The sequence below is a fragment of the Silene latifolia genome, chromosome X (assembly GCF_048544455.1).
Source record: "Silene latifolia isolate original U9 population chromosome X, ASM4854445v1, whole genome shotgun sequence".
Lineage (NCBI taxonomy): Eukaryota > Viridiplantae > Streptophyta > Magnoliopsida > Caryophyllales > Caryophyllaceae > Silene > Silene latifolia.
In genome coordinates this window covers 345,173,645-345,200,826 of record NC_133537.1, presented here as the reverse complement: position 1 = coordinate 345,200,826, position 27,182 = coordinate 345,173,645, and the positions used below count along the sequence as shown (strand labels likewise).

The 27,182-nt window shown below is 42.5% G+C and overlaps 4 protein-coding genes across 4 annotated transcripts; 2 read left to right on the top strand and 2 right to left on the bottom strand.

The window, feature by feature from the left end:
- Positions 1–12: 12 nt before the first annotated feature.
- LOC141619792 (uncharacterized) lies at positions 13–1,059 on the bottom strand. The gene has a single exon (XM_074436812.1). The coding sequence runs from the start codon at positions 964–966 to the stop codon at positions 73–75; it is 894 nt and encodes a 297-aa protein (XP_074292913.1). The 5' UTR covers positions 967–1,059; the 3' UTR covers positions 13–72.
- A 9,436-nt stretch (positions 1,060–10,495) lies between these two features.
- LOC141619788 (uncharacterized) lies at positions 10,496–14,421 on the top strand. The gene is made up of 2 exons (XM_074436808.1): positions 10,496–12,554; positions 13,881–14,421. Exon 1 carries the CDS (start codon positions 10,593–10,595, stop codon positions 12,444–12,446), a length of 1,854 nt encoding a protein of 617 aa, XP_074292909.1. The 5' UTR covers positions 10,496–10,592; the 3' UTR covers positions 12,447–12,554; positions 13,881–14,421.
- LOC141619789 (cold-regulated 413 plasma membrane protein 2-like) lies at positions 14,021–15,867 on the top strand. Its single transcript, XM_074436809.1, has 4 exons — positions 14,021–14,178; positions 14,906–15,013; positions 15,103–15,173; positions 15,397–15,867. Exons 1-4 carry the CDS (start codon positions 14,021–14,023, stop codon positions 15,648–15,650), a joined length of 591 nt encoding a protein of 196 aa, XP_074292910.1. The 3' UTR covers positions 15,651–15,867.
- A 357-nt stretch (positions 15,868–16,224) lies between these two features.
- Positions 16,225–17,505, bottom strand: LOC141621098 (uncharacterized). Its single transcript, XM_074437806.1, has one exon. The coding sequence runs from the start codon at positions 17,503–17,505 to the stop codon at positions 16,225–16,227; it is 1,281 nt and encodes a 426-aa protein (XP_074293907.1).
- Positions 17,506–27,182: the final 9,677 nt, after the last annotated feature.

The window sequence follows — 27,182 nt, the reverse complement described above, 5'->3', positions numbered from 1 at the left end:
GCATTAGAATTGTCGAAGATGGTGTATAACTTCAGGGTACATTTCATACACTGATAACGGGATATCAAGTATCTAAACATCAAGAGGTTGCTTAAAGCTGATTGTTGTCGCAGAATCTGAGGTTCTACTCTGAAGCTGCTCATATACTGTCAATTGGCGGACCCCAGGACGCTTTCTGGCGAGAATCACGGAGGAAAGTCCTGTAAACACCAAGATTCCCGCGAGTATCCAACTGAATTGCAGATTAGCCAGTGCTCTTGCCCTAAAATCAGCCTCAGGCGACTCACAAGTTACTGCGCCCCCATGAACCATTTCACCACCACCGACTGTATTTTTCTGACCGAAGCAACCCTGGGGTGTGAACTTGGGTACCCAGAGCATAAACCCCATGTTCACAAACCAGCACCCCTGAAAAACAACAGATAATGAAAGGAGGAGTGCAGACTGGAAACTGGCAGGGAAGAAAGTGGTGGCTAAGGCCGAAATGACAGATGTTAAGACAATGAGCTGTAGCAGGCCGTGATAGCAGCCTTCAAGCCCGACATGGTCAGTCGAGTGAAAGTGGAGCAGAAATAGTTCCTGACAGAAGACGGATGCACCCAACATTCCTATTACACCTGATACAGTCTCTGAGATATGAGTGAACTCTGCACACAAGGCAAATCCTGTGAAGATAGCAAGGTGTAGAAACATGGTTGCATGCTCAAAGTTGTCAAGCTCGAATATTAAATGAAAAGACGGGTAGTCAAAGACTTGGAGGATGATTGCTAGTATTGAGAAAAATAGGATGAGGATGAGTTCCAGCTCTCTTACCTTAAAAACAGAATGGTTAAATGGATACCAAAATCTAGACACGAAATTGGTAGGGCCTTTGAGGTAATAACATCTTATGGTGTTGATAGTGTGCCATAAACCAAGTGTGATGAGGGCCAAACCAGGTACAAAATGCCCCAGAAAAGTTCCCATTTCTATTCAATCTTTGGTATTTTTGGTAAGGGCTGGTTTTAGTATCATGTCATTTATGTTGTCCTGCAGTAACTGATCAATGTTTATATACACAGACACACATCTGCATCATACAAAAAGGAGTTTGATTTCTTGTGTAATGGAAACACGGATGCTAAATGGTGGATGGTGCATAGATTTTGCATATACTTCTTTAAGAAAAGAATCCCACATTAGACCACAACTTTTACTAGTGGACCTTCCACCACGAGTGGAGTGCAATTTGTGTTATATCTTGCATGTTGCTTGTAAACACTGATTTTCTACAAAACAGAAAACAAACAGTGATCATCTGAGGGTAATAGTTTCATGCTCTTCCAATTAATCTGTAAAATATTTATACCAAATTGTCCAAGTCTTCTCATTCACATACCTAGAATCAGCCATGTCAACTTCCACCCTTTCACAGTTGAAGATGACACACATTTGCCTTAATCAATATATACAGTTTTTATATAACACGGTCTTATCAACTTTTACACAAGGACGATTGTAACATGAAATTAGACCGTGGTTTAAAAAGAGACTTATAAAAGGGATAAGGATATCCGCTCATAATAAACAATTGCCCGTAAAGAAATTATTACCAAGTACTCCGTATGTGATAAAGAAACCGAAAAAAATATATACACACACTATAATTGTTTAAAAAAATTGAAGCGGAGACTTATTACCTACTATACCTACGTCTTAACCACTAGGCTAAGACATCTTTGGTACAGTTAGGGTTGTAAATGAGTTGAGAAGATAAATTAACATAAGAAATATTTAATAATATTTACTTAAATTATTAGTTTTATTATAAATTATTTAAAAATGTTAGTCTAGAAGATAAATTAACATAAGAGATGTTATTTTACGCTAATAAACAGAAAAAATATTAGTTTGAATTGGAATTTTTAACTTAAAAAATGCGTTAGAATTAAAATGATGCTCGGAAAAACAGTACTCGAACAAAGCTCGAGCTCGTAAAATATCATATGAGCCAATCATCACCCTTGATTTCAAGAGGTCGGGTTCGGGCTCGGACTTAGGCTTGGGCTCGAATGAAATTGGACGAAAGTGATGGGGCATATTCTGCACCGCTGACCAAGTCAACATATTGAGCAAGGTCAAAGATATCCACAGCAAGTCAACGACTTAGACAGCCTAGCCGATGCAGCCCATCGGCGGTCACTGGTCTCGGCATGACAACCTCGCCAAATAGGGACACATACCCGCGTACTCATATCCAAGACCCCTCGGCGGTGAGTCAACAGGGCCCGCCGGCCTGCCATAAGTCCCTCGGCCGAGGGGTAGATCAGTCTTTCCACCTGCTAGCCACTTGGCCACTTGGCCACTACGTGACAAAAGGTGAAAGTCTATAAATACTCCTCAACCTTCATTGAGGAAGGGATCCAACTAATCCACAACTAAACCTAAATACACTATTCATCTGGTAATATCTTCCTTATCTCTCTACAATATACATTCAGCCAAGTAACAACTTACCCCTTAAGTTTACTGACTTGAGCGTCGGAGTGAGTACGCTTGGCACAAAGCCAAGCCCTCAGTTCGTTCATTGTTGCAGGAGAGGCCGAGAGGAACGATTAAGACCAAAGGAGAATCCAGCTCAAGACATCATTCAACAAGCCACGGGTGGTAACTATACCCGCTCCGAATTACACCCGGAACAATTGGCGCCGTCTGTGGGGAAAGACACTAGAAGCTAGTCACATTCATTCCCAAAACAAAAAAAAAAAAAACACACAAAAACCCACCCAAAAAGCTAAGAAGATGTCGAAACAACAAGACGCAGTCGTGACCGACGAAACCACATTCCACCAGGATGATACCTTCAACAATTACGAGTCGTGCGGCCCTCCACCGGCGGAGTAATCCAACCGGAGTTCGGGATGCCAATAATGCCGGACACGCCGCCGACCAACCAGGTCACCATCATGGGACATGTGGTTGACATAGCAAAACTGAAAATGGTCCTGGACCTAATCAGTAATACGCCTGCTCACACTGTCACGCCGACAAGAGCGGCGGAAACCGTCCAGGAGACCAGGGCCCAAAATGTGACTCCGAGAAATTTGAACGGAGCACTGGGAGAAGCGACCCGACCAAGTCGCCGGGAGCCCAAAGTGGGCGTGGTAGACCTAAGTCCTTCCCGCACTCATGGGAGGACAGCGTCCCCGCAACACGAACGAGGCTTACCCCAAAGGAACCGGAGGAGTCCGACTCGGCGAGTTGGAGAAGAAGCCCGAGTCGAAGAAGGAGTCCTTCCCGCTACGAGGAGAGGAGCCGGATTAGGAATGCGAGGAGCCGATCGCCGCGTGTCGTTCGACACGTGGTCGACAGCCCCCTCAACGCCTACGTCCTAGAAGTCCAGGTGCCGACTAAGCTCAAGTTGCCACCCCTATCATACAAAGGAGATAGTGATCCAGCCGACCACGCTGAGGCTTTCGAGTCTTACATGTCGGTATGGGAGCAGCCCGATGAGGTCTGGTGCCGAGTTTTCCCAACAACTTTGCATGGGATGGCTCAAAGTTGGTACAAAGGGCTTCCCGACGGCTCGGTATACTATTACGCCGACCTAAGAGACGCCTTTCTAGCCCAGTACTCTTGTAACAAGAGAAGGGCCGTGGAGACATCGGACCTCCTAACTATCAAACAGGAGGGGGGCGAGTCTCTACGAAGCTACGTGAAGAGGTTCGATGGAAAGGTCCAGCAGATTCGAGAAATTAATCCCGAACTGGCGGCCTTCGCGCTGATGAAGGGCCTCCCGAGGGGAGACTTAAAAAATGAGCTCATCAAGTGCGGAGGCCTGAGCTTAGATGCCGCCAGGAGGATGGCCGACCAGGCCATCAAGGTAGAAGACTATCACAAGACATGGGTCGGCCCCAGCGAGGCCGAGCCCTCCGAAAAGAAGAGCCACCGGGAGGACAAACCGGATGAAAGACGCCGTGACAACAACGGGTCACGGTCCGATGAAAGACGCCGTGAGAATAATAGGTCACGGTCGGACAAGTCTGCCAGGAAACAGGACTCGACAGGCGCCGGGTGGAGTTCGGGAACGTACCACCAGAGGCGGTATAGTGATAAAACCCCTCTCGTCGTATCAGCCGCCGAGGTCTTCGCCCTGAGCAAAAACGAGGGCCGGGAAGTGGGAGAGACCCCCAAGCCAAAAAGTGACGGTGACACGAGCCAAGATCTTGTGAGTACCACGGCCACACCGGCCATCTAACCAACGACTGCCGGCATCTGAAGAATGCCATTGAAGAGCTGATCCGGAAGGGGAGCCTCGGCAAGTACGTTGCCAAAGGCCAAAAGACTGACGCCGACAGTTCGGGTAAGAAATCCGTCTTCGAACGGATAGGAGTGATCCATGTTGTCATCGGAGGCAACGAGAACGGAGGGTCCGCTCATGGGCACAAACGGCACCTGAACGAGCTATATCAGGCCATCAACTTTGTGCCCAACACAGCGATCCCTGCTTCCAACATCCCCGATATAACCATTGGAAGGAAGGACTACGAAGGAGTCATCGCTCCTCACAAATGACCCACTTGTAGTCAATTTGGACATATCCAACCACCTAGTCAAGAGGTGCCCGATTGACACAAAGCGTACACGAACATCATGTTCAGGGAATGCTTCCTCAGCCTCGGCCTGAAAGTCAAGGACTTGAGCCCCTGCACCAACCCACTATACAGTTTCTCTGGGGCCGGCCTGGTACCACTAGGATCAATCAGACTCCCGGTGACATTCGGCGAAAAGAATGCGGCTAAAAATGTCCTAGCTGAGTTCGTGGTCATCGACGGCTCGTCCGCCTACAACGTTCTCATAGGCCGAGTCACCCCGAGCGAGGCCGACGCAGTGATGTCCATCCGGGCCCTAACACTGATGTATGTCTCGGACCGGGGGGAAGCGCATAAGCTCGTCTCCAAAGACGAGAATGACGAGGTGGTCAACGTCCAGATAGCCGCCAGAGGATGCAACATGCAATCCCTCAAAGTGGCAAAGAAATCAGAAAAAGGGAAAAGCCTATCCTTACAACAGGAGGGCGACCTCATGGATGTAACTAGCGGCTGACTAGGACGGTGTGCCTTTGATAGGCCATTAGGACGCTGGTAATCTCGGGAATACTCTATGTAGCGGCGGTCGGCGGAGGTGTCCAAAACAGCTGTGGGCACCCCGACGCATGTTTTTACCTAATGAAAAATCGTCCAAGTTTTCCATCAAAATGTTCATTTTTCCCCTAGTCACTAGGAAGCGCAGACCTTGACTCACACTCGTCATACCGACAAGAGCGGTAGTCTTTATCGATAGCGATGTCGGCTCACACCGTCATACCGACAAGAGCGGCGAGTCTCCATGAAGAAATAGGCGCCGTCGCAGTCACCCCAGTAGTAGACGCCACGGCGATCACCCCAGAGGTTTGACGCCGTCGCAGTCACTCCAAGTGGTAGACGCCACGGCAGTCTCCATGAAGAAATAGGCGCCGTCGCAGTCACCCCAAGTAGTAGACGCCACGACAGTCACCCCAAGAGGTTTGACGCCGTCGCAGTCACTCCAAGTGGTAGACGCCACGGCAGCCTCCATGAAGAAATAGGCGCCGTCGCAGCACCCCAAGTAGTAGACGCCACGGCAAATCACCCCAAGAGGTTCGACGCCGTCGCAGCACTCCAAGTGGTAGACGCCACGGCAGCTCCGTGAAGAAATAGGCGCCGTCGCAATCACCCCAAGTAGTAGACGCCACGGCAGTCACCCCAAGAGGTTTGACGCCGTCGCATCACTCCAAGTGGTAGACGCCACGGCGATCAATAACAAGAAGCGATCTTTGGCTCACACTTTGTCACACACCGACAAGAGCGGCAATCACCACCGGAAGCGGAGACACCTCGATGGTAACGACCAGCGCAGTGATACTCGCAGCGTTCAAAATACCTCAGAAACGTTAACACAATTGAGATACGCACTCTAGACCGCCTCGGCCAAGCCGAGGCGGAAACAAAAGAGACACTCAATTAATAACGTAAGGAGACAACCCAGACGAAGACATAGACGCTAAAGTACAATTGAGACGCTCAAATACTAGCGCAAGAAAAAGAAGTGAGGTAAAAACCTCGGCCAGGCCGGAGGCAGAAGAAATGAACTCTTATTAAAAATGTTCAACGAATTACAAGAAATTACAAGGATAAGCCAAAAGACAAAAGGTTACAGATATCATCTCCCTATGTCCGTTGTTGCTCGCCATCGTCGCGGCAAAGAAGCAGACTCTCCTTCGATGGGTAACCCAAATAGCGGTTCCTTAGCGCCCTCGGCTTGGCGGCCTCGGCGGCCCTCAAATGCCCTTGCCCACTCGGCTTCCTCCTTGGCCGCTTTAGCCTTCTCAGCAAGAGCTGCCTTCTCCGCGGCCGCCTCCCTCTCTATCTTCGCCCTCACCGCCTCCTTGGCCTTCTCCGCCACGGCCTTCTCCTTGGCTTCAAGCTTGTCATCAAGCAGCTCGTCATATCTGCCCCACGGAAAGGAACCATCAAGAGGGAAGAGCTCCCCAATCACTTCCCCGGCGGCTCCTTCGGCCAAATCCGGAATTCAAAGACACATGTTAGGGAGCATGACGGTTTGGAGCATCTCAATGTCCTTCTCCTTTTGCCTGGTGACGGCCTCTTTGCTCCGAATCACCTCCGCCCGGGCCTTAAATAGGTCCCTGGATTCGTTCCTCTGCTGGAGGTAGAGGTCGGCGTGCCTCGAACAAGTTTACACTTCTCCAAAGCGACTTCGCGGCTTAGCTGCCGCGCCTCGGCCTTGGCTCTCTCAAAGAAGGACCTCCTTTTCGGCGTCTGCCGCCCGAGTTTTCTTTCAAAGAAAGAGCGCCTTCTCGGCATCTCCCTAAGCCTCTCGCTCATTGAGAAGATCCAGCTTCGCCTTCGCGGCCACCTTCTTAGTGGCATTAAGCTCAAAAGCGGATTGAGCCACGGCTTTCTCCTGCTCTACGATACGAGCATCGGTAAGATCGTTCCACCTCGCCACTCCTTGATCGCTCCGTGCCTTCCTCTATAAGTCGGGAGACGGAAACCTTCGGGATGAGGAAACAAGGTGACATTTTGATCACCGGCCCGTAGGGGGAGAGGAAGCCTTCAGGATGAAGAGACAGTGGTGACATTTTGATCACCGGCCAGTAGGCCGGGAGAGGAAGCCTTAGGGACAAAGAGTTCACGGTGACGTCTTGATCACCAGCCTGCACAGAATTCCCCTCCACTTGCTGCCCAACAAGAGCGGCGGACGACTGCGGCTGATCTACAAAATTTAAAGTAAGCATCAGTATCAACATACACAGACATGCCGGAGAGCCTGTCACCGGCAGCGCCTAAGGAACCGGCTAAGTCTGAGCCACAGGATAGATCAATATCGTGCTTGGCCTTCTTGGCCGAAGGGCGCATTTCCTCGTCAGCGGCAGAAGCAACGGCAGCGGTAAAGGCTGTCTGCTTTCTTTTACGGACAAGGGGCGACCCCTCCTCTTCATCGGAGTCATCCCCATTGGAGATATAAACGATCTCCACCGCCTCCTTCTGAACATGGGGGATGGAAGGCGGAGCCGATGTCGACGCCATCACCGCCGAAGGCTTTGTTTTTCGCGTGCGGCGCGGCATGTTACTTACAACCCTCGCCTGGGCCTCCACCACATTCAAGCTTTTCACCGCCGATCCATAAGATCATTCGGCGACGTCCTGCGGTCATGGGCTAGAGCCTTGGGATGCAAGTTAGCAACAGTTTTATCTTTGTGCAGCCCCATTCTCCGGAGGATGTCCTCAGACAGGTCCGGTCCAAAGTGGCCTGCGAAAGAGACAAAGCAAGAGTTAAGTAGAAGAAATAAACCAAAGTTCAAGACACAATGAGAACGGTGATGGGCCTCACACCGACCCCACTCACCCTGCGCTAGGGCCGGTATGAGGCCGACATGGCAAAGCGGCTCATCCTGAAGAATGATCTGCGTTGAGGGGATCCATCTTTTCGGCAGCCCACTCTCGTCCACCTCAAAAAGCCTCATCGCCAGCTTCTCGTCCTCCTTAAGAAGGACCTTGCTGGCATCCATTTTAAGCTTCTTCCGGCTGACCCATCTGTCATGCTCCGCCTTAGTCTCACACCGCAAATTCACTTGGTGCCGATAGGAGAGGGCGGCGGATAGTCATCCCAAGACCTTAACATACACCCACCGATCTCTCCAGTCTTTGCAAGAAGTAAGTTTGTCAACAGAGACATAACCTCTCTCCGTGTGCACACTGTACCAACCGACGCGGCCAGAGATTGACGGCTGGAGATAGTGAAGCCGGCGGAATAAATTTACCGTCGGGGCCTCCCCCTTGAAGAGACAAAGCCACACAAAGCCGACTATCGTCCTCATGGCCAACGGATGCGGTTGGGCCACAAATGACGTTCATAGCTTTAATGATGGCCATGACGTACTCATTCAGCGGAAACCGGAGCCCGTACTCCAAGTGTCGCATATATACGCCGGTATGGCCCGGCGGAGGGCAACAGACGGCCTGGCCCTCCTCGGGATAACAATCTTGTATCCCCGCCAAAGAAGAAATGACCCTCGAAAAATTTCTCACCGAACAACCGCCAACTTATGGGTCCAAGCTCGGTCAACGCGTACCTTGCAGACGCCACCGTGATCCATAACGTACCGCCTCACCTCTTTGGGGACGAGCCTCTTCAAATCATCACCAAAATCGTCTGCGTCATCATCGACATCAGAGTCATCCTCCCATTCCTCCAAAATTCGAGGATCGACTTCGGGAGAAGGAGACCTAGGGCCCCCTGGCCTTACCGGGAGGGCGTCCAACTTCTCCTCCTCATCAAGGCGCGACGGGGAACCCCCGCGTCGGTTTGCTAGGCCCGCATCGCGAGAAGACATGTTTACAATAATAACTTAAGAGTTAAGAAATTGGAAAGTTTGTTTACCTTGAAGAAAAACACCACGAGAGTAACAACTCGAAAATTAGAAGACAATGAAACCCTTGAAAGTTTAGAGAGGAAAATTTTGGAGAATGAAATTGGTGGCCAATTTCACGGGATAACCGCCTATTTATAGGAAAAGCCCATGAAGAAGGACCAATCGAGAACACCCATGAAGCGTCAACCAATCAACGTGCAGACACGTGTCGGACATGCAACCACGGATGTCAATCGTTGCAACAATCGAACGTCAATCAATGCAATGCAAAGGACTGACCAAGCGTCTTCAACACGCCCATTCGTATCTCTTCGCCTATTCACCTTCCTCAACAAATTCCCAAGCATCCGTTCTCCGCCGCCACATGGTCAACCAAGCTAAGTAGCGCCGGGGCAATCAAAAACAACCGACACTCAACCCCGGTCTCGGCCAAATACACTTTCTTTTCCACATCGGATGCCCTTTACGCATCCATGCGGAGGGGGGATATGGTACGGCCTAAGAAAAGACCAGGCCGAGGTAAAAGAAGCCGCCGCAGAAGAAGCCGATGCAGAAAATTTTCCGCAAATTACTTACGCAGAATATACGCTCAAACGTACATCGGAGCCCATACCACGGCATGACTACGCCGGGGCAAATTAATGGGGCATATTCTGCACCGCCGACCAAGTCAACATATTGAGCAAGGTCAAAGATATCCACAAAGAAGTCAACGACTTAGACACCTAGCCGATCGACCCATCGGCCGGTCGGCCACTGGTCTCGGATGACAACCTCGCCAAATGGGACACATACCCGCGTACTCATATCCAAGACCCCTCGGTGAGTCAACAGGGGCCCGCCGCCCGCCATAAGTCCCTCGGCCGAGGGGTAGATCGCCTTTCCACCGCTAGCCACTTGGCCACTTGGCCACTACGTGACAAAAGGTGAAAGTCTATAAATACTCCTCAACCTTCATTGAGGAAGGGATCCAACTAATCCACAACTAAACCTAAATACACTATTCATCTGGTAATATCTTCCTTATCTCTCTACAATATACATTCAGCCAAGTAACAACTTACCCCTTAAGTTTACTGACTTGAGCGTCGGAGTGAGTAGCTTGGCACAAAGCCAAGCCCTCAGTTCGTTCATTGTTGCAGGAGAGGCCGAGAGGAACGATTAAGACCAAAGGAGAATCCAGCTCAAGACATCATTCAACAAGCCACGGGTGGTAACTATACCTGCTCCGGAATTACACCCGGAACAGAAAGTAATAGCGAGTGAAATGGGACGAGTTTGGAAATCAGATTGATTTTCCATAAGGTGACCCTAAATTCAATAGGTCTTGGTATAGACGGGTGGGGCGAACAGACGGGTAAAGATCTCTAATAAAATGGGTAGGGGGACAAGGTGGGACACCCCCATGTGCTTCCTACTTTATGGCAAAATGGATATTTTGTGAGGGAAAATGGTATCCGTCTATACGTATAGACGGATAGTATCCGTCTATAATAAGAATTTGTGTCCTAAATTGAACCCAATGACTGAAATGAGGCAACAACATGAGTACATAACCTAGATGTTCAAGTGTCATTAATCAATCCATCGACGATAGTATAGAAACCCCTCATTCATTCTGTGCTTCCTCCATTCCGCCATGATAATGAAGGTCTTGTGCATTTCCAGGCGCCATTTAAAGTTGTCATCTCTGTCTTCCTTCTCTGCATCTGCACCATTCACCAGTAGCAGTAGCAGTAGTTCCCTTGAAACATTAATCAAAAACTCAGAATGGCATCTCATCAAACCTCTTATACCAACTCTAACCCCTTCTCTTATTTCCCAATCTCTCCTCAATCTCCATTCTCAACCTCTCAACCTTTCCAACTTCCTCCAACTTATTCCTCCTCCTCTTCTCGATGCTCACTCTTCTTCCCTCGCCCTCGTCATCCTTTCCCGCCTCAATTCCCCTAAACCCGCTCTCAATCTCGTTCAACGCCTTCTTTCTACTTCTAATCCCGCCTCCTCCGCCGATGTCTTCCGCAATTTACAACATGCCCGCCATCAACTCAATGACGATTCTACCCTCTGCTTTGATTATTGGATCAGGGGTTTATGTCTGATTAAAAACCCCCGACAGGCTTTCAATTGTTTTAACATGATGAAAGCTCAAGGTATGTTGCCCAAGATTGAAACTTGTAACCATATGCTCTCTTTGTTTCTTAAATTCAATTCTACTCAGATGGCCTGGGTTTTGTACGCCGACATGTTTAGGTTGAACATTACCTCTAATACTCACACTTTTAATATCATGATTAATGTGCTTTGTAAAGAGGGTAAGTTAAAAAAGGCTTTGGATTTTCTAGGGTTTATGGAATTGGCTGACTGTAACCCTAATCTTGTCACTTTTAATACCATTGTTCATGGCTTTTGCTCTTGGGGTAAGATTCACCGTGCTCTTAAGATTCTTGCTGAGATGAAGCGCAGGGGTATTTATCCTGATTCATATACTTATAATTCTATTATTAGTGCCCTCTTAAAGGAAGGCATGCTTGATGATGCTCTCCTCGTTTTCGATAAAATGCTTCAAACTGGTTTGAAGCCTACCGCTGTCACTTACAATGCTTTTATTTCCGGCTTCTGTAATGCCGGCCAGTTAGACAAGGCCTTTCTTAAAAGGGATGAGATGCTTCAGAGTGGTATTCTCCCCACATTGTCCACTTATAATATGTTGATACACCAGCTCTTTATGGAGGGCAAGGATGATGATGCTGATAATCTCATCAAGGAGATGGGAGACAAGGGTATACAGCCTGATTCCATTACGTATAACATTCTCATCAATGGCTACTGTCAGACCGGGAATGCCAAAAAGGCTTTTCAGCTCTATGATGAGATGTCAACAAAAGGCATCCGCCCTACAAAGGTTACTTACACCTCTCTTATATATGTCTTGGGGAAATCTAAGAGAATGGAAGAGGCAGCTGCTTTGTTTGACAAGATAACCAAGGATGGTGTTGTCATGCCAGACCTTGTCATGTTCAACACTCTGATTAACGCTCACTGTGCCAACGGGGGTGTCGAACGTGCCTTTTCTATCTTGACAGAGATGGACAGAAGAAAAATTTCTCCTGACGAAGTTACATTCAACACCCTAATGCAAGGCCTGTGCAGGGAGGGTGAGGTTGAAGAGGCTCGCAAACTTCTTGACAAGATGAAGGAAAGGGGGATTGTGCCAGATCATGTTAGCTACAACACTCTTATTACAGGGTATAGCAAGAGAGGTGACGTGAAAGATGCACTTAAGGTTCGGGATGAGATGACTGGCATTGGTTTTAATCCCACTCTTCTTACTTACAATTCCCTAATTAAAGGCTTGTGTAAAAACAAACAAGGCGCCCGTGCTGAAGAGCTCCTAAAAGAAATGGTAGATACGGGTATCACTCCAGATCACACGACCTATAATTCTTTGATTGATGCCATTAGGGATAGTGGAAAGGCTGCTCAAACATGATGTCCTTCTAGCCATCTTTTTTTTTCATCCGAGGAAATAGAAACTCAATTGATTTGAGAGTTGAGATCATTACAAGGAGTGATGCCCTCGGCAGACAAGATGTATCAGGTATTCTGATGCATCCTCTTTTCTCTTCAGTTCACGTTTTGAAATGAAGCTTGCAACACTTGTCATTAAATTAAATTAGCCACTGCTAACGCTATGTGCTTTTTTGTGTCTGCTACATAAACAATGTCACAAGTATGATGTGGCATTAGTATTTACTTCTAGTTTGTGAGGGGTAGGACTGTAGGAGTGTTTCAAATAGATCCCTGCTATGTATTGAACCATTAATCCGTCACGGATACCTCCAATGCATTTTGGATTCACTTTTGCGCACCACTGATTCTAAGACTAGTCTACATAATTCACATGACTCTGGAGTTCCAAACAGATAAGACAACCAGGTTGCTGATGAAAAATTTAACATTTTTAGACACTTCACTCAAACAGAGCTTTGTGACCGAACTTGAAAGTTATAATGCACACTCATGACGGCTTCTGGGGCAAAATGTTGAAATCAATTGAAAATTATCAAGAAACATATGGGTAAACAAACATTGTGCGACAATAATTTGAAAAATTGTCGGTATAGTACACTAGTGTCTCACACTCTCACCTCATTCTAAGACATCCCCAAAGGTAAGGGACTAGGGGTTCATGACTTTAGTTCAAGGTTGTAATACACACTCATTACAACTTAATGAGAGAATTGTGTCAGAATCATTTGAAAATTGCTATGAAGCATAATAGGGTATATAAAGGTTGTGGTATCACGCCATTCTCAAACATCTCCCAAGGTAGGGGTTCACTTGGAGTACACATCTACCGTAACAACCTAGTCGTTGGTGACTACCTCGAAAGTGTAACTCAAGATGGTCATAAGATAGAGGCGCAATTGATTGAACAGCTTTTGGACAAATTGACACCTGCACAAAACAAGTTGGTTATGAGATATTGAGATGTATAGGAGCCGATGTCGGCAGCCTCAATGTTTTCTAACACAATTGCTCGTAAAGTAGCTTACTCCTGCCAAGTTACTAGCGGACTATTCTTAAGTTATTTGTAAAATGGTTCATGTCATGACCGTCCTTAACTTTGCCTTGTATTAACTCTACTGATACGTGGCATGACCAAAATAATATAGGGACAATTCAACTGTTGTTAGTTTAATAATACTCCATCCATCTTTTTCATTTGGCCTCATTCCCAATTTTTGTGAGAGGACATTGAAAAAATGGGGATCAATAGAGAAGATGGAGGGAATAATATCTTAGCACAAGTGATTTTTCTTGACAATTATTGGAGAAAGGAATGAATCCTCAGAATAAATTAAACTTAATCTCTAGGTGGGAATAAATAAAATGGATTAATGGTGCATTCGTGTCTGTACAGGTGTGTAGCTAGTTGACTCAGCAGGATGAGACCATTTCACATGATACCCACAGATCACAATGATTTAATTTATTAGTACATAAACTCCCAAATAAGCTAGATCTACAGTTTATTATCTCTTCTTGGATCAAGAAAAAAAAATGAAGCAGGTGGAGTTTCTAAGGATGAAGACGGAAGATGCAACTTCAAATGATCAGATGAATAATAATGTAAAGAAGCTTGCTTCTCACACCATCAAGCTTGGCAGTTTGGGTGTCGGCACTCTTTTCTTTCAATGGCTTGCTTCTATTGCTGCTATGTTTGTATTCTTACTCTCTCCAGAATTGTGATGGCTGTTTTTCTTATGTGCTCAACTGTGGAGTTGATTAAAATGGGTTTATCTACTCATCTTGTTGTCAATTTTTTAAATTTCTCGACTGCTGTCATTGGGCTGATGCTGCATCATTTCCTCTATACTATTGATTTTTAATACGTTTTATTCAAGAAGTTGTTGATTATTAATATGTTGAACACGTAGATTCACTTTGGGTTTGAAGGCCACTACTTCCGTTGTCGTGTTGAAATTTCACTCTATTTTATTAAGATTTGTACATGTGATCTCAGAGAGTTGTGGTTTAGATGTAGTAGAACAATCTCAACCAAAAACCCATGTTTGATGGATTTCCTGTCAATTGTTTATCAAAAATTTTATGATCTTAACTCTAGTCAGGCATACTGTGTTATTTAGTTCATTACTTATTTACCACTGATGATTTATAATTTGGTCATCAAAGAAGCATATGGATGATATGTAGTAGGCATTGTAATGTAATAAAAGGGCAGACAAATTGGTCAGGTTCAAGAGACTCCTGGCACATCATGATTCAACCATTGAAGCATATAGAATTGTTTGTTGTTGAGAATCTGGAAGTAATGGCATAATCATATCACCTGCATCATCTTTTCCTAATGGTCTAGCTGTTTTGAGCTGCAAAGCAGTTAAAAGATGGATATTGAACATCCTCACTCTCTTATTCCTGTTGCAGATACTTGCTCATATTGGACCACACAAATTGGAAGACAAATATTCTTACTGGACTCTTAGTGCCGTACATCTTTTTCAGTCTTCCATTGCTTCCGTTTATGTTCCTAAGGTGAAGTTACGATGAATCCCACTAAACTTCCGGTTATGTTCCACATTGTTATATCTGATATGCCCTACTGCTTTTGGATTGTAATGCAGGGGAGAGATTGGAATGTGGGTTGCTTTCATAACAGTTGTACTGCGCGTTTTCTTCCCACGTCAATTCCCTGGTATACATCTAAGCCTTTGGTATTCAACCCAATTTCCCTTCATGCAAGGCAATGTTAATTTGAGTGACGTTTGGTTATTCAAGACTTGAATTTCAAGTGCCTAGATACTAAGATTCTCTTGTTGTCTGTTGAGTAGATGATTTTGGCTTGCTAGAACAGGTCTTGTTTGTTTCTTTATTACTCGTATGAGTTTATGACTAAGACTTGTTTGTTGCTACTGTAGATTGGCTGGAATTGCCAGGTGCCATTATTCTGATAATAGTAGTGGCTCCTAGTTTGCTTGCGGAAACAGTGCGGGGCACTGCACTTGGGGCAGCAGTGTGCTTGGTGATTGGGTGTTATCTGTTACAAGAACATGTAAGAGCTTCTGGCGGCTTCAAGAAATCATTCACAAAGGCTAATGGGTTATCAAACACGCTTGGCATTCTTCTTTTGTTGGCCTATCCTCTTTGGTACTTTGTAGTCTCGTTCTTCTAAACACTGAGGTCATTAAGGTGTGCCTTGTATTTGTATATCGGATGTTGTGTCTTGCATTCTTTGCCAACTTCTTCTTGACTTCTTGGTGTATGAATGATTGTAAATGGCGTACTGGATGCTCTCAGTTTGGGGGCACTCAAGTTCTGAAATTAAAAAGTATTGAATTTGCAAATCTTTGATGCATAAATGCATTTTGTAATCAACTTTGAGGATGAAATCGTTGTATCAGGTTTTAAGGCAAGCAAGACGGCAAGTGCAGACAAAGGCTAACAGCCAAGGACAAATGTGTACATTTGATAACAGCAAACGAAGTGATATCGGTTACACATTAGAGCTACGGGAGGCCTATTCTCTAAAACAATTCGGAGTACTACAATCCTACACAATGTGAAGCATTTCCAAGATTAAAGTTTAACAGCTGATAAATCATGAAGGGCACTCAATACATTAGAAGTTGCATTGTATAGACAATGGGGGTAAATCCTGAAATCCATGAAGGAACATAAAACTAAACTAGGACAAGTAGGCAGTTGATTACCAAGCACATTTAGCAAGGAGGGGGGACTGCATTACATTAGGAAGCAGCATCATGATCATCAGTGTTGTCTATGACGGCATCAGTCCAGCCTTTAGCAAAAGCCTGGATGATGCGATGCTGGGAATCGAGGAGCATCTGAGTTCTCTTCATCTCCATTTCCATGCGGAGACGCTCAGTTTCCCTCATCATATCCATTTTCATCTTCTCCATGTTGAGAAAGCTTTCTCCTAGCATCCTGATGGCCTGCACCATCTCCATTCCCCCGGAGTCCTCCCCCTTGTCCCTCTTTTCCAGTCCTCCGTTACTCATCATCATCTTTCTCTTCTTCTTAGAAGAAGAAGAGGCATTCACATAATCCATCTCCAATCCCATACCAGAGGGTCCAGCAGATCCAGTGTTATTATCATCATTAGTGTTGACAAATCTAGAGGCGTTGTTATAGTGAGGTGTCCCATAGTTGGAAGTGTAGGCGGATTTAGGAGGAGGAGGAGCAGCAGGATAATTATTGTTGAAAGCATAAGTAGGATTGGGAGGAGGGGAATCATCAAAATCGGGAGCAAAAGTAGGAGGAGGGCGGTGGGAGTGAGAAGGAGGAGTTGGAAACCTGTGAGTAGGGTAGGGAGTGGGCCTGGGTTGCGAGTAAGTACGCGGCGTAAGATGGTCATCATGGTGGCGCTGTTGGGCAGAAGCATCATGAGCAGCAGCGAAGGGGACAGAAGAGAGAGGCTGAGGAGACGGTAGAGAAGCGGCGGAGTTGTTGTTGATGTTGATGTTGTCGGAGGAGGACTTGTCGATGGAGTCCATCTTGGAGAAGTAGACCCAGGAAGAGGAGAAGCGGTGGTGAGGGATGGACTTAGCACGGAGGAGTTCAGCCCGGTAACGCTTACGTAGCTTCTCCATCTTATGACGGCATTGGACGGCGGTTTTAGGAGGGTGGACGTGGGGACAGTGGGAATGAATCGTATCGGCAACATCTTGCCAGTGGTTGGCGCGGAGGTTGGCGCGACGGAGGGAGAACCAGATGTCGCGGTAGGCGTCGATGAGGACGGAGGTCTCGTCGGGAGTCCAGCAGGGAGGAGGGAGACGGCGAACGGGAGGGAGAACGATAGGGACGCCCATAGGGATAGCCATGGGGATAGGGGTGGTGTCGTAGTCGGTTGAATCCGAGTCAGGTGTGGACGCCGACATCGGGGTCAAAGTGGCTGTTGGCATCGGGATCAATTGTCGAGAGGGAGATGGAGATGGAGATGGTTCGGGCTTAGGTTCGAGAGAGGGCTCTTGTGGTTGTGGTTGTGGTTGTTGGATGGAGGAAGCCATTGAGGAAGAAGGAGGAGAAAGAATTGTAGATCTGAGCGGTGGTAGAGAGAGAGGGAGAGGGTAAAGGAGGTGGAGAGGGTAAAGATCCGAATAAAGAGGTGAGGAGGTTGACAGTGACGGCCCAGCCCAACACAACCCGAGGAGAGAGAGGTCTGCGGTTGCCTACTTGACTGCATGGTGTTCTCTCTTTCTGCTGGGTCCCGCTCCCAACCACACCCAAACTCAACCCCCCTCCCTCCTCTATTATCACTTGATTATCCCGCACTTTCATTTACCCGCCTAATAAACTCCACCTCACCTCTCCCAACTTCCCCTTTTTTCCGTATTTTCCTTCTCTTATGCCAATTACGGACTACGTGGTCTACGTCTACGTGTATTACATACCTCAACTACTTTCTTAATAAAAAAACAAATTTAAACTACTTTGCTCTGCTCTTATTACCATTTTACCAATTCACCAACCATTTACCTTATGGCTTTTGAGACAAACAAAATAATTGCCAAAAAAACAGATACAACTGCAGGTTCATTAACGGTTAACCATACCACTCTCTTAACTCTAATTGCGAAGTATATTCCACCTGTCATAGCCTTAAAGCATTAGTAATAGACAAATCCAAATGAGATTTGTCTAATGCCACATCACTCAACACAAACATGTCTACAAAATTGTAACCATTCTCATCTATGAAGCTCAAACCTCATTCCCAACAATAGAGAGATTTGTTAACAAACCTCTAAAAAATACAAAAACTTTTGCTGACAAATCTCTATTGTTGATGCCCTTAGTCTTTACTCTTTACCAAGGATGAACAAATGGATTTAGACTTAAGGACATCTCCCCTATTTAAGTAAACGCATGCACATCAACCTAAATAACTCCCTAATTGTTCATTACTTCATTTTCCAACAGAATAATGCTCTCAACGTACGCAGCTGTCACGTATTTACTACTCCCTCCTATTTTATATTTTCTTCCCTATTTTCTTAAACGGATTATTTAGGTTTTTTTTCCTTTCTTATTTTGGAAATTTTTACACTTATTTTATTCATTTCTCTCTCCTATCACCAAACCCCACCCAACTCTTTTACTCACATTTTATTAATTTCTGTTTTGACCCCACCATTCCTTATTTAACTCATAATTATTCATCCCTCTCTACAACCACCAAACTCCACTCAACTTTTTACTCTTATTTTATTCCTCTCCTTAATTTCCGTGCCTACAAGCAAGGAGAAGAAAATATAAAATTGGAGGGAGTATTTACAAAGGTCGCTTAATCTCATCCCATACACGGGAAACACACATTAACCTCCTCCTTAAAACTAAGCGCTCACACATTTTTAAACCAGCCAAACTGAGTGAATAAAGGGAAACTCAATGTCAGTTCAAAACTAGGCTAAGTAGCAACTAATCCATCCTACCAAACGGGAGGGAGGCTCGACTTTCAATGTACATGTAAAGAACACAATCGCAGGATGATCACAATAATGAGACACAACCCAACAACACTACCTGCTCAATGCTTCATACTTGAGACACAATCAACGTCTTCCACCTCAAACTACTAGCCTATTCTACCAATAAATCACCTTCAATTCAATATTACATATCAAAACTTTCAGGTTTTATTTCCCAGCTTGGCTTACAACTCTCCAAATTGTGGATTAATGTTAATTCCAAACTGTCCTATGTTGCTTCTCAAAACTTGTGTGGCTGCTTTATCTGATCCTAGGGACCGTCTGTATGATTTAAAGACATTTTTTATTCCGGGAACCTGAAATCCCGAAAACTGTGTATTAGCCGTTTGGGAGGTCGTAACGGGTCATATTTCTTTTCCTCCCAATTTTTATACAATGTTTCAAGGGTCGCTTCATGAGTAATAGTATTTGATTACTGCCCTAAAGAAAAACTTATCACCTATTTTTAAGAAATACCTGATTTTCGTTCGAAACTAGTTTATTACATAACGACAGACTTAAATATCCTCTTTTATTTCTCAAAATTTGTGTGACTACATTATTTGACCCTAGAAAACGTCGTTATGATTTACGGAAATATATGTTCTCGGACCCTTAAATCCCGAAAATCGTGTATTATACACTTCAATTTGTGTCGTTTGGGAAGTCGAACCGGGTCATGTTTCTTTTCCGCCCAATTTTTGTACCACGTGTTTGGTGTCGCTTCATGAGTTACTGTATTTGATTTCCGGCTCCAAATAATAAGAAATATCCATCTTTTTTTAAGGAGTACCAGATCTTCGCCGAGACTCGTTTATCGCGTACCGGCACTCTCAAATGTCCATCGTTATTTCTCAAAGTTTGTGTGGCTGCTTTATCTGATCCAAAGAACCGTCTCTATGATTTAAAGACGTTTTTATTCCGGGAACCTGGAATTCTGAAAGCCGTGTATTATACACTTAAATTTGCGCCGTTTTGGGGGTCGAACTAGGTCATGTTTCTTTTCCTACCAGTTTTACCACACCGTGTCTGGGGTAGTTTTATCAGTTCGTATTCGATTTTCAGCCATAAATTAGAAGTATTCATCTATTTTTAAAGAGTGTCTGATTTTCGTCCGTGACTCGTTTATCGCTTATCGACATCATCAAATGTTTTCCGTTGGCTCTCAAATTTTGAATGGTTGCTTTATCTGACCCGAAGAACCGTGTGTATGATTTAAAGATATTGTCCTGAACTCCCAAAAACCGTGTATTATACACTTAAATTTGAGCCTTTGGGAGGTCGTACCTGGTCATGTTTCTTTTCCTCCAAGTTTTGATATACAAGGTATTAGGGGTCACTTCATGAGTTACCGTATTCGATTTTCAGCATAAGTTAGAAGTATTCATCTATTTTTAAGGAGTGCCTGATTTTCGTCCATGACTCATTTATCGCTTATCGGCGCCTTCGAATGTTCTCTGTTTTTTTTCAAAATTTGTGTGGCTGCTTTATTTGACCGGAGGAACCGTCTGTATGATTTACATACATTTTTGTTTCGGGCTCTAACCCGAAAACCGTGTATTATACACTTAGATTTGAGCCTTTTGGGAAGTCGTACCGGGTCATGTTTCTTTTTCTTCCAGTTTTTCCACCACGAGTGTGGGGTTACTTCATGAGTTATAATATTTGATTACAGCCCTAAATAATAAGTTATCATCTTTTTTTAAGAAGTACCCGATTTTTGTTCGAGACTAGTTTATTACATACCAGCACACTTAAATTTCCTCTAATTCTTCTCAAATTTTCTGTGACGGCTTTATTTGACCCGAGGAACCGTCTACATGATTTAAAGACATTTTTGTTCCGGGACTCTGATACTCCAAAAACCGGGTATTATACACTTAAATTTTAGCCGTTCGAGAGGTCGTACCGGGTCATGTTTTTTTTCCTCCAGGTTATCACAACGTGTATGGGCTCGCTTCATCAGTTCGTATTCGATTTTTTAGCCATAAATTAGAAGTATTTATCTATTTTGAAGGAGTGATTGATAAGTCCAATTTATATACATTTTATCCCCATTTTTTAGCTCCAATTTACATGTCATTATGCACTAACCTTAGTGATATTGAGCTAATATTTGCTTTCTAGTTCTATTTGTATGTTTTGTCATATTTTGTAGGTATTTGAGCTTTTAGGAGCTTAATCCTACTCATTTGCAAGTCACTAGAAGCAAGCTAAGTTGAAGACTGAGTATGGACTAGCATGAAGATAATGTTTGGACTTGCATAAGCAAAAGTGATGGATTAAATGAAGAAATGCACAACAAAGTTAAATGGAAGTCAAGCCCAAATGCAAAGTCCACAAAATCCAAACATAAGATGATAAATTTTGGATGCTACTTTGGATGCTTTGAGGAGCTTGGGATGCCAAAGTGTGATTAATCGGGTGATTAAACAAGCATTAAATCATAAGCATTGGATACCATTTGATAATTAATTACAATTGAAGACAAACAAGCAAGAAACCCACGACCCCGATCGGGGTTAGTGGCCCCGATCGGGGTCAGCCCCCTCTTGATTGTTTATGTTACTCCCTTCACCCTATATAAAGGGTGCTGATCCGGGGTCTCTTACACACTTTCTTACACCATTCACATACACAATTTCTCATAATTCTCTCTAAGTTTAGTAGTTAGATTAGTTTAGTTATTAGCTTAGCTTAGTTTAGATTTACTTTATGTTATAAATATTTCAATACAATTTCCATTCAAGTTATATTGCAAAGTTTCATTTCAAGTTATTTCATTACAAGCATTGTTCTTTCATTTCTAGTTCATTTCCATATTGCAAGGTAATTTCTATTTACATATCCATTATGTTTATCATTTTAATTATCATTACTGTAATTTATATTTTCATCATGTTTGAGTAGTTACTTTTGTCTAGGGAATAAAGGAAGCCATGCATGATTAAGTAATATGTAAATGTCAAAATGAGGATAAGTTAATATTGTATAATTGTTTCTATCACATGTTTGCACCTTAATGTTTAATCTATGTTTAAAGGCCTTATTCATCGATTAAGTTTGTTCATTCGTTCTAAAGTCGAGAGGCATGGAATTGAATTAGACTAAGCATGTGTAGTAGGACGACCTAGTCATGGATGAGAGTTTCTCTAGGACCCGGTCTATGGTTGACACTAATGCCGTAAGATGGGTGTCTTTAAGCCTAAACATTTATCGTAAAATCAACTTCCTAACTTGACATGAGCATTTACATAATTAGCATGCGTGACCCGACCTCCCTAGACACTTTCTTTATTATTGTTTTCATTTTATTTGCATAATCAACCAATCAATCAATCAACCGCGTCGATTCAAGATAAAATTCGCTCCATAACAATTAATTAATAACTCCCGTCTCCTTTGGGCTCGACCCCTAAGTACTACATTCATTGTTGTCTAGGGTATAAATATTATCTTTGCATAGGTGTGCGATAGCCTATCAGTGATTGATTTTCGTTCGTGACTCGTTTATCGCGTATCGGCACCATCAAATGTCCGTTGTTGCTTCTAAAAATTTATGTGGCTGTTTTATCTGACCAGAGAAAGCGTATATATGATTTACAGAATTTTTTGTTCCGGGACTCTGAAATCTCGAAAACCTTATATTATAATTTATACGCTTAAATTTGAGTTGTTTGGATGTCGTACCGGGTCGTGTTTCTTTTCCTCAAAGTTTTAATACCACATTTCAGGGGTCGTTTTATGAGTTACCGTATTCAATTTTCAGTCATAATTTAGAAGTATTCATCTAGTTTTTAGGCGTGCCTCATTTTCGTTCGTGACTCGTTTATCGCATATCGGCACCCTTAAATGTTCTCTGTTCCTTTTCAAAATTTGTGTTGCTGCTTTATATGACCCAAAGAACCGTCTGTATGATTTACAGACATTTTTTTTTCGGGAACCTGAAATCTCGAAAATTGTGTATTATACACTTAAAATTTGAGTCGTTTGTGAGGTCGTACCGGGTCATGTTTCTTTTCTTCCCATTTTTTCCACCACTGATATGATGTCGCCACCTAATGAAAGATAAACACCCTAAACACAAATGAATGTAGTAATAGGGGTTTAACACAAGGAGACGAGAGTTGCTATATAAGTTGCTATGGGGTGAATTCTATCAAGGTCGGTTATCGATTGGTTTGGTTGGGTTTATGAAACAATAATAATAAAGGAAGAGTCTATGGAGGTCGGGTCACACATGCAAATTATGCAATTGCTCAAGTTAAACATAGGAGTTGATAATATCGTTAATTGTTTAGGCTTAAAGACAACCACCTCTCGGCCTTATTGTCAACCATAGAATGGGTCCTAACGAGCTCTCGCTATGGCTAGGTCGTCTACTAAAACATGCTTAGTCTAATTCAATTTCATGCCACTCGACTTATAAAAGTGAATTAACAAATTTAATCTAAGATAGTGTCCAACAATCAAAGACTAACAGAACAATACAAACATGTGATAGAAACTTTTAGTCGATATAATTACATCCCAATTCAACAATTGCTAAAACTATTTATGCATGACTTCCCTTAATCCCTAGACTAGTGAACTATTCTTGCATAATGATAACTAATATAATGACAAATGATAAAGTAAACATGATAATTAATAAATGGAATTGACAATGGAATAACAAAATAATACTAGGAATAATATTACGTTAACAATTGAAAATGAGCTTGGAAATGCAGAACAAGATAGAACAAATGGAAAGCTTGAAATATAATATGTAGTATAGCTTGAAATGCTTGAATGAAATTGTTTATAACATAAAGGAAATCCTCCCGAGATGGTTTACAACTGTGATGAGAGTGTTGACTTAGAAGCCGATTTGAATGCTTTGGAAGCTGAGGGAGTAGTAATTTAGGTTTATTTTGATTAAGGTGATACGACTTTAGCCTTATCACCGCTTTTTATAACTAATGGTCCTTTTCCCCCCAAAGTGGTCATTATTAACCAAAAAGTAGTCACTTTTTACCCAAAAAAAAAGAAGAAAAAGCCTGAAGTACAACAAAATCGTTTATTTTCCTAAACTGATTTTTCTTTGTTATGATTATCGTTTATTTTCTCAAAAATTTCACATTATTTGCACTTGTGACTTTAAATTATTATCATTTATATATTTTCCCTGTTATGCGCTCATTTTTAAATGGAAAAAAAATTCAACATATTGAATTTTCATATTGATAATTTTTCATATATGTTTTTTTAATTAATTTGTGGTAGATCATTTTTTTAGCACACTTATTTTATTTAATCAATTTTGTAATCCAATTTTTGTTTCTTTTTCACTCCTAAAAAAATTTCCCAATTTTTTTCTCAACAAGTTAAATTTTATATCAAATTCATATTTTTCTATAAATATCTTACAAATAAAGTTGTAAATCTAATTTTGAATAAAACGGTTTGACAATATATTAATTTTAGATTTCTCTAAGACATATGGTATATAACTTATTTATTTAATTTGATATGCTATGTCTTTAAATGTGATACGATTATTTAAGATTGTTATTCAAGATTATAAAGGTTTAATTTAAAAAGTAAAAGAAATTATAAGAAATTCACGACTTTATTAAAAAAAATTATATATTAAAACAAATTTCTTAAATTATCAATGTTTTTAAAAACCTACAAAACATATTGTGATTTATTAAAAAAAATCAAAAAATTTAGACGATAAACTGTTCTTTGCTTACATATAACTTTATAAAATTATAAAAATTTCTTATTAAAGTAAATAAAACAGTAAAAAATATTTATTAAATTAATCAAAGTGTTTCCAAAATTTTATATTTAAATGTATTTTCATATTGTTTATATTTGATTAAATTTCATTCAGATTTTGTATTTTTTTAATCAAGCAATTTTTAGGTTTGCCTTAACATGAAAATATCTTAATTTAGGTCGAAAAAGATACTCGCCACAGATGTTTGTTTATTCGTGACTAATTTTTTTTCCACGGGATATTTTGTGGCTAAATATAATTTCGCCACGGGTGTGACATAGCTCGTGGCTAAGATGATTATTTGTCACGGGTGTAGCCTAATTTGTGGCGCAAGTGATTTTTCGTCACAGGAAAAGTTATCCTGTGGCATAATTTATTTTTCCAAAATAATGAATAGGTTTTCTCCGTGGCTAAGCAGAATTAGCCACGAATTATAAATTCCCGTGGCCTTATTCGTGGCGCAAGTGACAATTTGTTTTAGTGAAAATAGACTTATCAATGTACCTTAATACTATATACCTAACTATAGTTTGTTATAAGACGGTTGGAGTTTGTTATAAATACCCACAAACCAAGTCGTTGTATATACTTCTTATAATTAAGAAAATATATGAAACACAGAATTCTCTCAATCATAATTACAAATATTGTTCAAAATACATTACATAAATAATAGTACAAGTTATATTTATCTTTGTCTTCGCATCTTCAAGTTGTTTTTCATCTTCTCTTTGTAAATTTACTATTCTTCATAACCCAAGAAAAAATCCACAGAAAAAAAAACTCCTTTTATAACACCATGGCTTCTATTGATAATATCCTCAAGAACAATTATGACCTTTTAGAATTTCTGTTAAAGCGCTTCACGTACGAGGATGTAGCGAAAATAACATGGGTAAGTAAGATGGTTTCAGAGTATTTCAGTTTATCAAGAAAAATTAAAATAGAAAAACCGATTTCTCGAGGGTTCCTGGAAATGATTCAGAAAAAGATTGTGGGTTACTACAAAAAACGACAGTCTTTTATTTTGGAAGAGTTCGGTTTTTCTTTTGGACGTGGAATATTAGGGGAAGTCATCAGAAGTCATCAGACTGATGTTATCACAACTCAGTCTCTAGGTAAATAAGATGGATATTACTTACGTGGGGGAAGGAACGTGTCCAGTTTTTGGCAGGTGTTGGAAATATGCTTCAAAAGAATTTTTGAGTGGTAATATTTTGTCCACATTGACAAAATAACAACATATCAATGGGTTTATACATCTATTTTTACACTAACCTACTAGGTGATGTGTGGTAAGTATCTAACACGCCACGCCACGCCACGCCACACCACGCCACGGCCGACCGAGCCGGGCTCTGGTAGAACATCTGCGGTGCGGGCTTGCCCATAAACTATACTGCTTTATTTTTTTTTTTGCTAGATTCCCCTCATCTAGTCCTTGTCTTTTCTACAACAGATTCTTAACAGGGCCTTTGCATGCCTCCTGCACCCATGCCTCTACTCACTTGTGCCCAATGTATGTTGTTCATTACAATAGTCACTTCCTTTGTTTTGACTATAAATAGGCACTCAACCCAGTCATTTGGAGACACAACAAAAATCAGTTCTTTTCTTCCTCTTATACTGCTCTCAAATTAAAAATGTTTCAAAGAAAAATTATTTTCGTGTCATGGTTTCTACACTAAGGATTCATTTATGTTCTTAATTTTCCTGATTTAAATATAAAATAAAGCTCACCCTTGTTGTTAATGTTTCCTGGTATGAATATTAACAAAGACCACCCGGGTTGTTAGTGTTTCCTTGTCTGAAGTCTTGGCAACGTTTTAGGCGGTTTTCATCTGCACTCTTACTTACACGAAGTTTGCAGTGGTTGTGTAATCCTGGGGTTCGAATGCTATTGAATCCGTATGTAGTAAACGAGGCATAATCGATTTAAGGGCAGTTACCTCAGCCACGCCACAACTTCCGTTTGAGATAAGATCATTCCCTTACTTGTTTACTGTTTTACTACTACTCGCCTAACAATCTAAAGTCGATTAGTGCTCTCAGTTTATTTTATTATGGGTAGTAGTGGTGCAACCCGGTATGGTATCCCCATTGTGTCAAACCCCATTATTCCCTACATGACTAAACTACAACTCTTTGACGGAAAGGATTATAAAATGTGGTCTGACAAAATGAATTTCTTTCTGGGTCAACTTCAAGTAGGCTAAACTCTCACCAATACCGCTGCCCCAGAAAACTTTATAATGGATAACAAAACATGTAGGGGAATGCTTCTTCACTATATGACTCCCGCTCTCAACAAAATTTACAGCAATATCTTACTTGCTAAAGAACTATGGGATGCCCTTAAAACAAAATATGGTTTAGACGACTACGGGCCATAAAGCAGCATTTGCCGAACCTCGGATAATCGTGAAAAATGTATTAATACTCGTTA